Consider the following 14,927-nt stretch of genomic DNA (forward strand, 5'->3'; position numbering starts at 1 on the left):
GCCTCCTGTGTGGAAACCGTTGTCCCATTCGCCAAGCGGGGTATGATGCCACTCCTCTTGGAGCAACCACGACAAAAGCCGCCCCGAATGGTCACCCTCCACGTGCAATCGCATTAGGTGATAATTATAATCATGTCGGCGGAGTCGTTGATCCGCTTCTCCATATGACTGTAGCTTATCGCAGAGGAGTGCAAAGGGTGCCCTGCGTTGCACGATTGCTATTTCCAGCGTGCATACATCCTTTTCTAGGATGACTACTGCCAGATGCAGCGAGCACCGTGCTCCCAATGAGGCCGAGAGACAGTGACCCCTCACCACGACTTTGTGTGCATCCCATTCTAAAACCCTTCATGTAGTGGACTCAGTGTTCAGTTCCCAGTACTGTTTAATACAAGTAGCCAGTTCCTCTCTGAATGGGGTGTCCAGTAACGCCTCGCTCTGTTGGTGCCAAGTGAGTATAGTGAAACGCATTCGTCCCCATCTGATGGTTAGCAGCAGTGGAGTGTGATCAGAGATCGTCCTTGCAAGATAATTTGAAAAAGTTATCATAGCGCTCACTGGGGGGGTTCCCCAAATCAACTCTATCCTGGTATGTATGTCATGCACCGGGGAATAGAATGAGACCTCTCTATGCTGCGGATGAACATTACATCACACATCGTGTATCCCATTATCGCTGGCCCATTCCGCCAAGAGATTGGAATTCCGCCTGCTGTTTGCTCCCTCTGTGGGCAGGGACGAGCGGTCCAGTAACACATTGGGGACACAATTAAAATCCCCTCCCCAGATAGACGGCGCCATGGGATCTGACAAATGTGCAGGGGTGAGTGTCTGGAAGAAGTCTCCCTGTGCGCAGCTGGGAGCGTACACCCCCACTATAGTGACCGATTTACCATGCAGCTGACCTTCCAACACAACATGTCGACCCCCCGTGTCCGCTCTCTGTCCACGGTGTACAAAAGGCACCCCAGGCGCCACCCATATCAAAACCCCTGATTCATACGCAGATGAAGACGTGCCGTATATCTGACCCGTCCATGGTTTTTTTAGTGACTGTGTGTCATTATCCAGTAGGTGAGCTTCTTGTAATATTGCAAAGTGTATTCTCGGTCGTTTAAGGAAAGTGTAAATGCGATGTCGTTTGGCAGGCATAGCTATCCCATAAACGTTCCATGTTAGAATGTTAGAATCTTGGAAAGCTTGCGATTTACGAGAACCCATGATGCAAAAAGTAGTACAGAGTTGTGCGCCATGTCGTGTGCCCAGCCCCAACAAGGAATGAGTGCCTGCTAAGTCAGGGAATATATCTGCTTGACCATTACACTGAAATGCAGTGTGACCCATTGAAACATGCTGAAAACATCCCCCCCACCCCCTCTTCATAATCATAAACCCCTTAATCTGGTGGCCAAGAGACGCACCTGTGAGCACATATATAGAACAATCACACGTAAGGGCTGTCCATGTGGAAACCAACCATTGGGACGTGGTAGCTATCATGGGGAAACTATAAAGCAGCCCCTAAAGCAAAAAGGATGACTGGTAGCCATAACAACGCCATCCACAGTCACATGTGTGATAGAAAACAGTTATTATTGTGACATAAGAAACACTCTATTTAAGGCTGAACTAAGCATTAAGTCATTTCTTGCAGGTCTCGACCAAAGGGCCTCACTGTCCGCCGGTGCCTTGCAGCTCCCTAGTACTGCATTATCCATGGTATACCCCTGACCACAGCAGAAGTAGTAGATGCGCTATCCCAGATTCCCATGCACCTGGGAGGTATACACCTGTGCCCTAGAGGTCATTTGCTGTCTGTGGGTTGACATCCGGGCCCCTAAACACGTCTGTGACCGTCGAATCAGTACTGCCCGAGTCCAAGTCCATGTGCATCATCGTGTTAATTTGGAGCAGCGTAAAGAAGTTCTGTGTGTGAATCGATGTGTCTTTCAGCACTTTCACTCATTCTGCAGCCTCCTGCGTTCTCGTGGGTTGTGCCTTCAGCCTCCTCCGAGGCTTCCGACGAGCAGCCAATGTGAGCCACTCCCCAGCCTCACCGTCCTTCTCCACCGTACGGCATGCATGCACCCATGTCCAGGCATCAGCAGGTGTGGAGAAGATATGAGTGCGGTCGTCCATGATCACCCGAAGTTTGGCCGGAAATATCATGGCATATTTAATGTTGTGCTCTCTGACGCATTGTTTGATCTTCACATAGGAGTATCATTGGCGCTGCACCTCCGCCGTAAAGTCTGGGTAGGCCGTTATTGAGGCACCTTCGAGGCGTTCTGGGCCATTGTTCCGGAAGTGTTGTAGGACCATGTCTCGGTCCCTGTAGTTAAGAAAGCGCGCTATGAGTGGGCGAGGTAGCATCCCAGGAGCCGGTGACGTGCCTGGTATCAGGTGCACCCGCTCCACAGAGAAAACTTCAGTATTGCCCCTTTCAGCACCTCTGTTATGAGCCAATGCTCCAAAAATAGTTCTGCGCTATGGCCCTCTACGTTTTCCGGGAATCCTATGAACTTTACATTATTGCGGCAGGATCTACCCTCAGCATCCTCCGTGGGCTGCTGGAGCACTTTCACTTCCAGATCCAGTTTTTGCACGTGTTTTTGCAGATCCAGTACAGCAGGGTCTCCGTCACCCTGTCTGCCAGCCTGCGGTGATCTGCTCTGAGCAAATTAAGATCCTGAGAGACAGTGTCAATTCTGGTCTCAAGTGACTGCTTAGTGTCCATGATGGCCTGCAATGCCCTCTCAAATTGTCCCGAATGCGCTTGGAGGGTAGACTCCAAGGTTTGCAGATTGAACGCTCCCAGTGATGCTTCAGAAGGAGCCATTGTCTCGCACTGCAACAGTGATTTGGCAACTTTTGTTTTCCCCATCATTCTATTTGTGCAAGCCAATTGCTCGGGGTAGTTCGCTTCTCCCAGGTTATGCCACTTACTGTGTCTTCATTCAATGCGGATTTTGGATGACTTGTCATGCAGGCAGGGTTCAAAAAAGGGGCAAGGAGGGGGAGCCCCTCCATATAGCAGCCCAAGTTCACACTCCCAAGCCGCGATGGTCCTGCAGCCTCCAGTGGCTCACCTAAATCCACACAGTAGGACCCAGATCCTCGCACAAGGAGGGGGAGGCAATAGGGCCGCAGTCACACCACAAGACATTAGCAGGACCCAGTGACCTCTCAAAATCCCCAGTGAAGATGATGCATCATGCGGCGACACAACCATTTATGTGCAGGGCCACGATTTTCAGTTCCCAGGCTAGCCCGTCACTATGGCACCTTTATCAGGCAGCGGCATCCCGAGTAGGCAGGGGCATACCACCACTACAGGCTGCAGTGCAGGAGGCCAGAGTGCGGCGTGTAAATAAGTTTATTCCAGCAGTGGAGCCACGGCTCCGTGGCACCTCACGCCATGAAACGCCGCTCCTGCGACGTGTCTACCAGTAGTCTCTATTTGCCAGCCATGCGCTCCAGTGTACGCTTGCATGGACCGGCATCGCTGTGGCGCTCACCTCGGGCCCCCTTTCGTGTCTTGCCCGAAGACATCCAGAACTCCAGCGGCGCACAGCACAGTCAGGGAGCCGCTCACGTGTCTCTCTCCTTGTTGGGCCACGAGCCGAAAAGCGAGGGCCCCGTGGCTCCACAGGTTGTGCCTCCACCCGTCTGGCTGCTCCTGGTGCCAAATTCCAGCCTCAGACAACACAGGGCCCTTCTCCAAGTGCCCCCGTCACTTGCAATAGCGGGTGGCTGAGGCGATGGCGATGCCTGGCAGGATTATTTCTGAGGCCTGAAACGGAGCTGTGTTCTACACGTCCGTCTCGGCCGCCATCTTGGACACACACCCCCACCAGCTATATCCATTGAATGCACAAAAGCCTTCCTATCATCCATTAAAGATGCCTGCATGTCCCCAGTGAAACCTGTGGATCTAATCCAAGCATATCATCAAAGTACCACACTTGTGCCAACTGCGCTGCCCAAGTAGTCAGTGGTGTCAAGTCCTGACGGGATAATGTACTTTGCAAAATCTTGATCATCCTAGATGGTTTGAGCCAAATTCTTCTGACATGTCTTGATAACTGTAAGCAAGACCTCAGCAACCATGTCTCAAAAAGCATGAGTATATCTCTCTAACAAGCAGCTGGCAGTAACAGACCAGAGAGTCAGACTGGCCAAGTAAAACATCTTCCAAATGCCTCAATGAGTTCTGTCATGAGGATTCATGGAAGAAATATGGGATTAACCCTACTGGTGGAAGCTTCAACCACAAAACGTTCTGGTGTGGGGTGCTGTGTCAAGAAATCAGGGTTGCTTGGCACCAGCCTGTGGCGTCTGGCATTCGGGCTGTTCACTGGTGGAAATGACCAGGTAGCCATAATAGTGCTAGTCAGGATGTCATTAAATGTAATTAATGGTTTTGATGAAGTTTGTCCTGGTTGCGAAACTTCTGTTAGTACTTTGGTTTTAATTTCCATAGTTGGCAACTGTGAATCCAGTACTTCTGCTTTGCGTAATATTACAATGGTGAAGTAAGCACTTTCTTTTGTTGGTGGTCCAAGAGAAGAATACAACCCAATGTCCAACTCGCTGGAGTCTTTCAAGTTCAACAAATCCATATATAAATTGTGCCCATCATGAAGTTATGGAAAATTATCCCCCACATCAACATTACAATGTCCAATGTCTAGTTGGCTCTTATTAGAGTCTGAATTGAAACGTTGTTGGAGCACTGCAGCGCAGCTTCAAGGCAAGGACATGGTTCTGTTTCAGTCAGATTAGACTAAGGTTGCATTCATTGGTATGGCTTCTGGAAGTGACTTTGGTTGGGACTCAGATGGATTTTGCTGAGAGTTAGTGAGGACTATAGAAACTGAGTCATCTTCCAGTGCTGGTAGATACGTCAAAGGGACTGGAATACATTTTGGTGCCAGAACGTAAGTCGTCTCCATCAGTGCTGAACCTAAGGCGGGTTCAGGAGGCAGAGGAGAAGCCAAGGACAGATCCTCTGGTGGTAGCCCAACGGGGTCCTCCTGTGACCCTTGACACCCAAAGGAGTTGCAAAGGGAGCTGGAAGTGTGCCAGACACCCAAAATGGCCTTTTGAAAACCTCAACTTGTTGGGTTGTCGTCGATGTTCATGAAAACTCGAGATGTATCGGGATCAGCTGTTGGATTGGCTCCTTTGTGGGGAACTGGGAATGAGAACACAAAGCGCCCGACATCTTTGGGATTTCTAAGGCTGAGAGTGGTGGAACTGGGACGAATCTAGCTTTGCAATTTTATGCTTCTGCTTCAACTTTGACTTACTAGAAAATGTGGACTGCAATGAGGACCTGTCATAGGAATGGCCCTGAAAGTGGGAACAAGTCCATGTTCTCAACTTCCAGTGGGAGCAAGACTTCTTAGACTTTTGTCAGTGTTTGGTGACCCACAGCCTTGCTTCACATTCAGAGATAGCTTTCGGGTTCATAAAGGCACACTCATCGCAGGACTTGATGTTCACACCCAAACATTAGCGGCCCACCTGGTGGGGATTTGTCACAGGCATTTGTTTGCAACGGTCCTTACAAGGCTTCAACCCTGTGGTCTTAGGAGAGGACATAGTTCCCATGTACACTGGAAAAAATAGATTTAAAAGAAAAAACTCAGCAACTGACAAGGAAAAAAGCTGTGCATAAGCTCCAGGCCTGTTAATTAAGGCTGGAAGAAAGAAACAAACGTTGACTCAAAGGAGTGGCGATTATAATCTGTGTCATCTTCACTTACTGGCAGAACACAATTAATGTGGAGCCACATGGCACCACCTACTTGTGCGCAGGAGCAATTCTGTTTAAATCTTCTGGATTCAGTGTAGCATGTGGGGACATTCTAACAGTGAAGAATCTGCAGTTAGAAGCGACCATCTGAAATGTAAATAACAAAGCACCAAAGTATGAAGAAGGCTGGCTAGTAGCTATGATACAGAAGAGGCAAGATTTCGAAGAGACAGAAGATGGATATTTTAAAAACAAAATCAGGGAACATTTTTTCCCAATTGTCTTATATTGAAGCTGAGGGTATTTTAGATGCCAGAATACTGAAATTAAGCCACTCTGGGGGAAAAAAAATTGTGAGTCTACCACCATCAGGTGTATTGGCATGTATGGAGCAAGATTACTACTTTCGATATTTATAAACTCTGAGTGTAAACTCAAGTGAAACAAAAATGTCTCTACCCCCTGAGTACCCCTCCTATTGCTCCCTAATCCCTATCTCTTTTGTAGTGACTCTGCCCCTTCTTTAAGCCATTCCCCTGTGTCCCTCCCATGTTTATTGAAACTTATATGTATATGTGCAGAGACTCCGCAGTCAGTACAGAGAACTTTGCACACACAGGGGCGGCTCTTTTGCAATGGCAAAGTAGCGTCGCCCCCCTTGGCTAAGCCAGAAGCTGAAACATAAAACAATATTTAATTATTGTTTTATCTTTCAGCTGCTGGCTCAGCCAGCAGCATGTTCATGGAGGGGCGGGCAGGGCCACGGGAGGTGGGAGAGGGGATGAGGAGAGAGTGCACCTAAGTGCGCATGTGTGTTCGGCCAGCCGTCTCAGGCTGGCCAAATACACATGCTCACTTAGATTTCTCCAGCCCGGCTGTGTTGAGCAGCTGGACTGGAGAAACTGCACAGACACCAGGGTTATGTCTGAGTGGCAATCCAAGCCGCTCAGACAAATCCTGACTCTGCTTTCCCGTAGGTTTAGCGTGAAAGCAGCACCAGTATTGCTGGAAAGTCTGTGCTGGTGTCCCAGTGCATGCTGGGACACCGGAAGAAGAAGAAAGACGAGCGAGGCGGCAGCAGTCCGCGGCGACCAGAAGAGGTAAGGTTTTTTCTTTTAATTATTTTTTTATTTCTGTCCTGTCCACGCCCCTCCCCTTGAGGTTTGCGGCAACCGCCACTGGGCACACATAAGTATAGGTACTGCGGAGGCATAAAATTCCTTACATAGTTTGTGAAGAGCAATTTATAGTCTGTTTTGTAGTACTACATGACATACTACAAAGTGCAGTTTGTGAATCAGGCCCTGAGTTTATTTGGTTGAGCAGTTAACTCGTCCCTCTGTAAAGCGCTTAATTTGCATTGTATAAATCCACTAACAAATGACAGAGTTTGTTTGCTTTCTCATTGTTTGATCTTCTACTTAGTTTTGTGGTGCAGACATTGGACATACATATTCTGAATTTGTGTGACACCATTAAGAAGGGACCTCGTTAGTTCCAAGCGTTGCATTTCATTTTCACCTAGCCATTATTCACTGCCACCGATATTCGCTTGATAAACTGCACAAATTAATTTTAATGTCCTGTCACCCCAGGGAGCAATGCTACAAAACGTCACAGAGAGGTGGCTATGTCACTTTAAAAAGGAAAAGAATTGATGTTGGAATAGTGGTAGATTGCTTTTCCTCACACCTGTCTGTGAGGGTCTTACTGAGTCTTCTTTGTTGTAATGCAAACCTTGCATTTTTTGTTGTGTTCTAATGCATCATTCAATCTCCAATGAGAACAGTGCTAGCTCTGCACCTCGGTAAGTATTCAGTAGGGAAGTTTTTGTTGTATGAGTGGAAATTACTTGCTTACCCGTAGTTCACAGGGTTTACTACTTTTCCCAGGTTTACATTCTGGTGAAGACTTTCTCTGGCCTGCTAATTGGTAAAAAAAAACGCATGCGATGTTTTCTCACAACATAAATTTAAATCTGTTATCTCACGATTTTAAAACTGGGTGGTTTCTGGCAATCCTTTTGAGGTCAAACCAACTTAAAGACATGCGAGGGTTTCAAAAGTAAGTATTGAAGAGTTTTTTCGACACCTTGAAATAAAAGGTTGGCCTCCATAGGCTTGAGGACAGGGGACTAGCCAGAAACCTGCAATGACGCTGGAGCCTGCAGAGAGTCGGATGGTGGCTTTCAACGCTACCTTACTCAGACTTGACCTGGGTGTTGGAGCACTGGCAATCAGTGAGTCTCCTTCTGGAAGAGGGAAGGAGAGTCAGACGTGTACTGCGGGTCCTTGCACTGGTTAAAGAACAGAAAAAACTCTGTAGTGAAGAGATAATGGCATTTGGGACTAATATGGGTAACTAAGTGAAGTGTCCATACCTATTACCTGTAGTGTGTAGTGCTGAATTTTCTGCGTGTATTAAAGTACTTTATATTAACAAAGACATGCACTGGGTTGGGCAACCCATTATTGCGGTATTGGATGCTTGTTGAGTTCAGAGATTGATCAATCCCCATGCTACCCTCCTGGAAAGCCTGTGAGGGACAGTCATCACAACTATTTAAAGTGTTGAAGGAGTTGTACATGGTCCAGTTTGCAGAGCCACAGTAGGATGGACATCAGTTCCAAGGTATCCCAGCTGTCATGCCTGAGGCCCAGTAGCCCTGGTTTGCTCAGCAAAGACAGAATTTGCTTGACAATGAGACAAGCAAAACTAGCTGCTAAAACCTTGGACTTATGCTTAGCAGTGTGTTATAAATTAGATCACCTCTTTAAAAGTCTATTTCTGAGATCAGTGCCCTCTGATTCATGCCCTATGACATCCACACTGAGATAATCTGACTGGACACAACTTCTGAGTTAACGGGGTTTGAAATAACTAAACTGAGGTTCATTAAATGCGATTAAAGACCAAGATATATTCCCAGATACAACTTGAGCTGTTTATAACAGTGAAGATATATGTGTTGATACCCAAGCTGTGAACATTTAGAAAAGAGAAAGAAACTTATGTAGCAGAGCTTATACACCAGCATTGTGTGTTCCGGATACCGATTATAAAAGCCCTGTGATGGGTTATATGTCCTGATTGCGGTTTCAAAGCACTTGGTATAAGTATATGAATTGAAATACCTGTAATAGCAACCCAGTTAGGGGCCAGGTTGAGCTTGTGTTGTTTCAGAATGCCGTGCTTGGCTAGCTGGTAAGGGGCAGAGGGCTGCACAGCAACAGCAGATGGGTCACAAGCAATCTCCCTCTCGTTTACAACCACAATTAATGTTCGATCCTCTCCTCCGTGGTCTAGAAATACATATCTGCCAGGGCTCTGAAAAGCATGCGCAAACCTGAAAAGAGAGACAAACACATTCGAGAACTGATAAGGGGTAAGAATACAGACAAAGAGCCAAACCAAAGGACACGAAAAACAGGAGTAAGCATGAGCAGAGGCAGCGGACAACAAAGTAGGTGAGGCAAGGCAGGAGAGTGAATCTGAGGCGAGAGGGGTAGGAAGAGTCAGTCATAGGCGAGAGGACACAGAAGGTCAAAATAAGAAAAGACAAAAGAATATCCCAGAAAAGGGACGAAAGAGAAGGTCAGTACTGGGAAAAATGTGGACCAAGTAATAGAAGAGTGCAAGAAGTGAGGGAGTTTTTAAAAGACAGCAAAACACCATGATCGAATCTACCATCATAATTCAATAAGTGTTTATTTGTAATATCCTCATGCATCTAGTTTCCAGCTACGTACATGAATGGGGGAACAGCCTTTAGCACGCCGGACGAACCAAGCACTGCAGTTAGAACGTTACAATGCATGTGACTTCACCACGCATGTCGTTACAATGACATGCCTTAGGGAAAGCAGCGTTGCACTTTGAAGTCGAACACTTTCCCTACTGTAGGGAAGACTGGGGTTGGAATAGTAAATTATACTGCTCTAAAGTCCATGCCAAAGGCATGTCGTAGAAACGATATGAGTGTTAAAGTAATGCGTGGTTGAGACACATTCATTGTCTAAAATGCGAAATAACGGCATGCGCTGTAAAGGCATGCGTTGTTCTCTGTTAAACATAATACACCTGCATCTGCTCTTTGAGTCTGTATTATCATAAACACCTTTCTCAGCTATGGATCTCTTCTCTCGTTCAAATCTTCGTGACATCAATCTGATTCTGACGAAAGACCAGACCTCTCTCATTTCATCTCTCTTAAAAAAATCTATCCTGGGACCACAGATATAATAATTGACTTTCTTTCCAATTTAGGTGCAGCTCGTTAATGTTCTGTGAGTCTTGGACAATAGAAATGCTTGCCTTTTCGATTAAATTAGACCTGTTCTGTGGTTCTGAGGTATTGCTCTCTATTATCTCGACTTGGACATAGGCAGGAGGCAGGTCCTGAAATATTTTTAGCACAATCTCAGCTTGTGATAATAGACTCGGTGGTTACACTCCACCCCATGCCCCAAATGTGTTACTCCAATACTTCAGCAATCCACTTTGCCAACCACGTCCCCATATCTGTTGTATCTTACAGCAATATCACTATTTATCAATATGCAGATGACACTCAGGCCTACTGGCAGTGCACGTTCTCTGGTGGCATTTCACTCCTAGGCCCACTTGCGCTGGTAAAATGGGTTACTTGTTCCACTTGCATCCACCAAAATTAAGATGTTTCTCCCCATGACTGTTGACTTCTCCTCCTGAGTATTCACTTGGTAACTAATCTTTCTCCATCACTACACTTTAAAGCCAGCGTTCAACTATTTGTAACATACATATTGTGGGGCGTGGCCATGTGGGATAGCAGTAATTCCCAGAACTCTGTTAGTGGCACAGCTGTCTTGGGCCATATTCCCAAGGGATAAGATTTTGGGCTGCTGCTAAATCAAACGCTGGTGACAAGGTCCTTTTTAAACAATGGAAAACACTAAAAGAGGTGATCGAAGTGTGACCTGCTGGAGAGGCAGTCTCCTCAAGAAAGGTAGCCTTAAAATAGCAGGCACTTTATGTTCTTTCAACTTGGTCCATATGCAGGACAAAGAGTAAGCAGACATTCATAGAAGAACACATTTTCAGCTGAACTGAGAAGAGATTGGTGTGAGAGCAGAAGACTATACATGCTTTATGATGGATACTGCTGTTTGTTTCCTATTGCTTATATATTCTGATCTTATTTTCACTTCATATCCAGTGAGTAGTGTAGGGACAGTTAAATGGAGTTTATGAGGGCAAGGGATTAACCTGGTGATAAGTAGTGGTTTACCCGAAAGTATGTATTTCTATGCTTATTTTTACATTATTTCTCTGAAAATGTTAATAAAAGATGCAAATGATAAACTACTATATTGTTGAAATCCCAGAAGCTTCAATTTCTAAACTTAATTTACTCAGGAAGGTGCAGCTCATCATTCCACAAGAGAATTTGATTCAGAATCCAGTGTTTGTAGGTCACATACTATTGTAGTCTACAACATTCAGGACGAGCCAATGGCGTTATTTTTGGGTCAACTTAAAATGATTCTCCATTTTAAAATGTATCATGACATGAGCCACTACATCCCGTCATGTACACCACTCCTACAAACTCCATTGGCTCCTCCTGAGGCACATATTACGTTCAAGGACTTCTGCCTAATCTTTCAGGCCAGTAACTTAACTCCTATACCCCACTTCAAGAACATGCTCACAGTTATTGGTTGTTCCAGATCCACATACTGCAAACCACAACATATCTCACAAGCCCTTTGAATCAAGAAATACAAACCCTTACAACAAGGCTTCACTTTCTGCACCCCCAGAACGTGGGACAGTCCCTCCAATGAAATCTGTTTAAGGTTAAGTTTGTTTCCTTTAAAAAAAAGAAAAAAACCTTTCACATTTTCCCAGTGCACCTGTCCTAACTAACATATCTGTTGCAGACTAGTATGGTCTTACCGATGTTAAGTATTAACTTTTGTTATCGTACATTGTTGATTTTATGCAACACGCACTGCTGTTCTTGTGACTAAGAATGTACTGTACAAATTGGCTATTAAATAAATAAATAAGCAATAAAGTGAATAAAAATCCAAGGCAAAAAAGAAGGAAGGTGCAAGCCTTCGTTCCAATTCCGTATTCAACGGTTTCACCTCGCTCATAAAACCTCAAAGGAGGCATTGTATGTTGTAGGAGAAGACGGGTAAAGAGCCACCATTTTGTTTTAATCCTGAACATTTCCATCTTGTACACACAAATCAAGTTCAATAAAGACATCCTCCTGGTTTGTTTGACATGGATGAAGGCCCCAATCTTAATTATTTTCCATGCACATCTTGCACACAAGGTACCACCAAGGATTTCTAGTCATCGATGGGCGAGACCTCCTATGAAAGGGTAAGTAGAATTCCTGCCTTAAAACCTTCCTGCCTGCACAGCACATTCTGTCGGCAAGGCCAGAGCATAGGGCATGGTCAGATGCCATGCCCTGCACCCAGAGCCTACTACAAAATACCAACCCAATCAGTTGCCCATCGGCTAATGAAATGATGCGCCAGCAAGTCCCAGTGGTATGACAAAATACTGCCACCCTTCTGGAATAGGTCATAGTTTCAACGCCAGCATTTTACCAGGAGATGTTTAGTTGAGTCTCTCGAATCAGATGATCCAGTCTTCGGAAGGCACCGAAGTCCCATGTGGGGTTGCTGTTAAACAAATGCTGTTTCTGGTATACAGGATAATGACTGGAAGAACGGTCTGTAAAAGAAACAGGAGTCATTTGCGCCACTGCATACTTGCAGTTCACCCACTTTAATCATGTTGAGACGTGCCAGTGTCAGACTAGCTGAATTTCGAAGGGAAGAGAAGGTAGGGGAGCTGACTTTTGCATGCATATGTGATCCATGCCAAGCAGATGTGTAGTGTAAAGTCAGACCGAACAGTCAAACAGGGCCAGAAGAAAGGCAGGCTGTCCACAGGCAATAACAAGATACTCACCATTAGGGAAAAGGCTGAGTCTGAAAAGAATGATGTCTCCCTCTTTTATGCACACAACCGGGTTTGGGATGAGCGGAAAATACTTTGGTTCGGAGAAGGGAAGTACATTCTTCTCACTGCGCCATTTTCTGGGTAACAGGTGCAACCATGGTTCTCCTGCGGAATGAGGGTACAATGTTGAAAGCATATCAGAGTATCGGATTAGGTTCATGAGATGCCGAGTGAAATTCCTACATTGCCAGTCACCCGGGTTTCCCTATAGAGACTCCCATCCAACACAAACAGCATTCCCTACTCACCGATAGAGAGTAGCTATACCCACAGCCAATGAACCGCAAGCAGAACCCATCGACACATATTGACTTAAGGCACTGAAAGAATTTCACCAAAGTAGCCACGACAAAGCGTTTCCCATTGCATGAACTCTGCTATTCCAGATATGCAGCCTTGATGAAGACACTGTTGCTAAGGAGACAATGAAAACTATTTGAACGGGTGTGCAGGAGTTCTAAGGGTCAAAAGTCTGAAATGACAAGCTTGTAAAACGTTCTTCCAGGAATGTGCCAAAGGGCCGAAGACATTCAATTCAAAGAGGTAACTTAGAGGACAGTGCTCGGTGCCAATGGCTGTTGTTGTGCAACGCATCCACCACCACGTACAAACACATTCCTCCTGAAGCCACAGGAACCGTGACAGATAGTAGGCAACTGCTCAGCGCAGTCTCTCACATGCATACATAGGTATACGGGAAGGATCAATGAGACAGTGACACTGTGTGGCAATTCAGTGTACACGCCACTGCTTGAAGGCTCAGAAAGGCCTTGCAGGAGTCCTCTTTACCAGATGCACTCTGGCAATTTAGTGATGTGAGTGAAATATATGTTAATAGCCCCCCAGCAAGGTTATGCCACTTGTCGTCCACCACACAGTTCAGATAGTGCACCTTAAAGGAAACTCTTGAAGGAGAAGAGATGGGAGGGTGAAGGCATTTTCCAGAATTGATATGTCACCAAAACCATAGCAGTAGAGCATGTGAGATCTCAATCTCTTTAAACCTTGACAACAGCGTCACTGGCATGACGTGCCTCTCTGCCATGCTATGATAAAAGGTAACAATGATCTTTATGCCCAATGAATGGCGAAAAAGTATTAATACGATTTAAAAACTTCCCTAAAAGATTGCCAACTTTCCTGCAATCAAGTTGAAATAGGAATGGAATTCTACAAGTTGGGTGCAGTAACCGAGAAATGCCCAACGCCTGTTTTCACCGTGACAATCCGATGAGTCACTAAAAGGGGCAACCTGCACGATCCAAACATTAATTACTCGGACGCAATTACTTAAGCTTTCCTGTGATATGCTTTGTAACAGCAACAAAATGCTTTAAGGTGTATGCAACTTTCTACAGGACGCCTGTGAAAATTCCATACGTCGCTGATATGTGATCTGATCTGTAGAAGTTAAGAACTAAGCTAACCGCATGAGTCTATTTCAACCGCAGTTTTCCGAACGACCTGGCCAGGAATTATAGGTAATAAGCATTGGCTTAATTCAAACAGAAGGTGGTGACTGATTTAATGACTAGGGCTCTAACATTGTTGGGATAGACAGCAAACATCTCCTTAAGTTTATAAGTTGGAAAATGCAAAAGGCAAACACTTGACTTGAGGGATCATCACAATGGGTAAAATGGATCTAGCACTGATTGTTGGTTGCAAAATGCTGGTTGCAATTTACGACCAGCATTTTTGTGACCAATGTGGTAATTTGTGAACAGGCCTATGTACTAATAGGTCAGTTTGCAAAGTTACTGATTCCAAGTGGGTCGAAATTCAACCTACCTCATGAATATAATAAGGCAGGTCACAAATTGTGACCCACTAGGAACCACAGCAGTTACAGGATGGTGGCCTGCTGGAGTCAGCAGACCATGCTGTCTGTTATTGCTTTTAAATAAAGCATTTTTTAATGCATTTCATTTTCCTTAAAGGAAAACCAAGGGCAGATGTTTCATTATTTTGAATAGCGATTACCTAATTACAATTTTTTGCCATGAGTTTCATTTAGCGTTTCCCAATGGCTCGTAAATCGAACTACCTCATTAATATTCATGAGGTAGGTCACAATTTGAGACCCATTAGGAAAGTTAAAGTCACAGGGATGGTGTCCTGCTGGGCTCAGCAGACA

At 45.4% G+C, this 14,927-nt stretch overlaps 1 protein-coding gene across 1 annotated transcript in view; it reads right to left on the minus strand.

Moving 5' to 3' along the window:
• Nucleotides 1-12,971, minus strand: part of LOC138283558 (uncharacterized) — a 149,563-nt gene extending 136,592 nt beyond the window's left edge. Inside the window, exons 1-3 of the mRNA XM_069221499.1 lie at nt 12,740-12,971; nt 12,373-12,499; nt 8,896-9,107 (exon numbers count right to left, since the gene is read on the minus strand). Coding sequence (XP_069077600.1) covers nt 8,896-9,107; nt 12,373-12,499; nt 12,740-12,950 — 550 coding nt within the window. The 5' untranslated portion in view covers nt 12,951-12,971. The remainder of the gene's footprint in view (nt 1-8,895; nt 9,108-12,372; nt 12,500-12,739) is intronic.
• Nucleotides 12,972-14,927: the final 1,956 nt, after the last annotated feature.

Source organism: Pleurodeles waltl, chromosome 3_1 (genome assembly GCF_031143425.1).
Source record: "Pleurodeles waltl isolate 20211129_DDA chromosome 3_1, aPleWal1.hap1.20221129, whole genome shotgun sequence".
NCBI lineage: Eukaryota > Metazoa > Chordata > Amphibia > Caudata > Salamandridae > Pleurodeles > Pleurodeles waltl.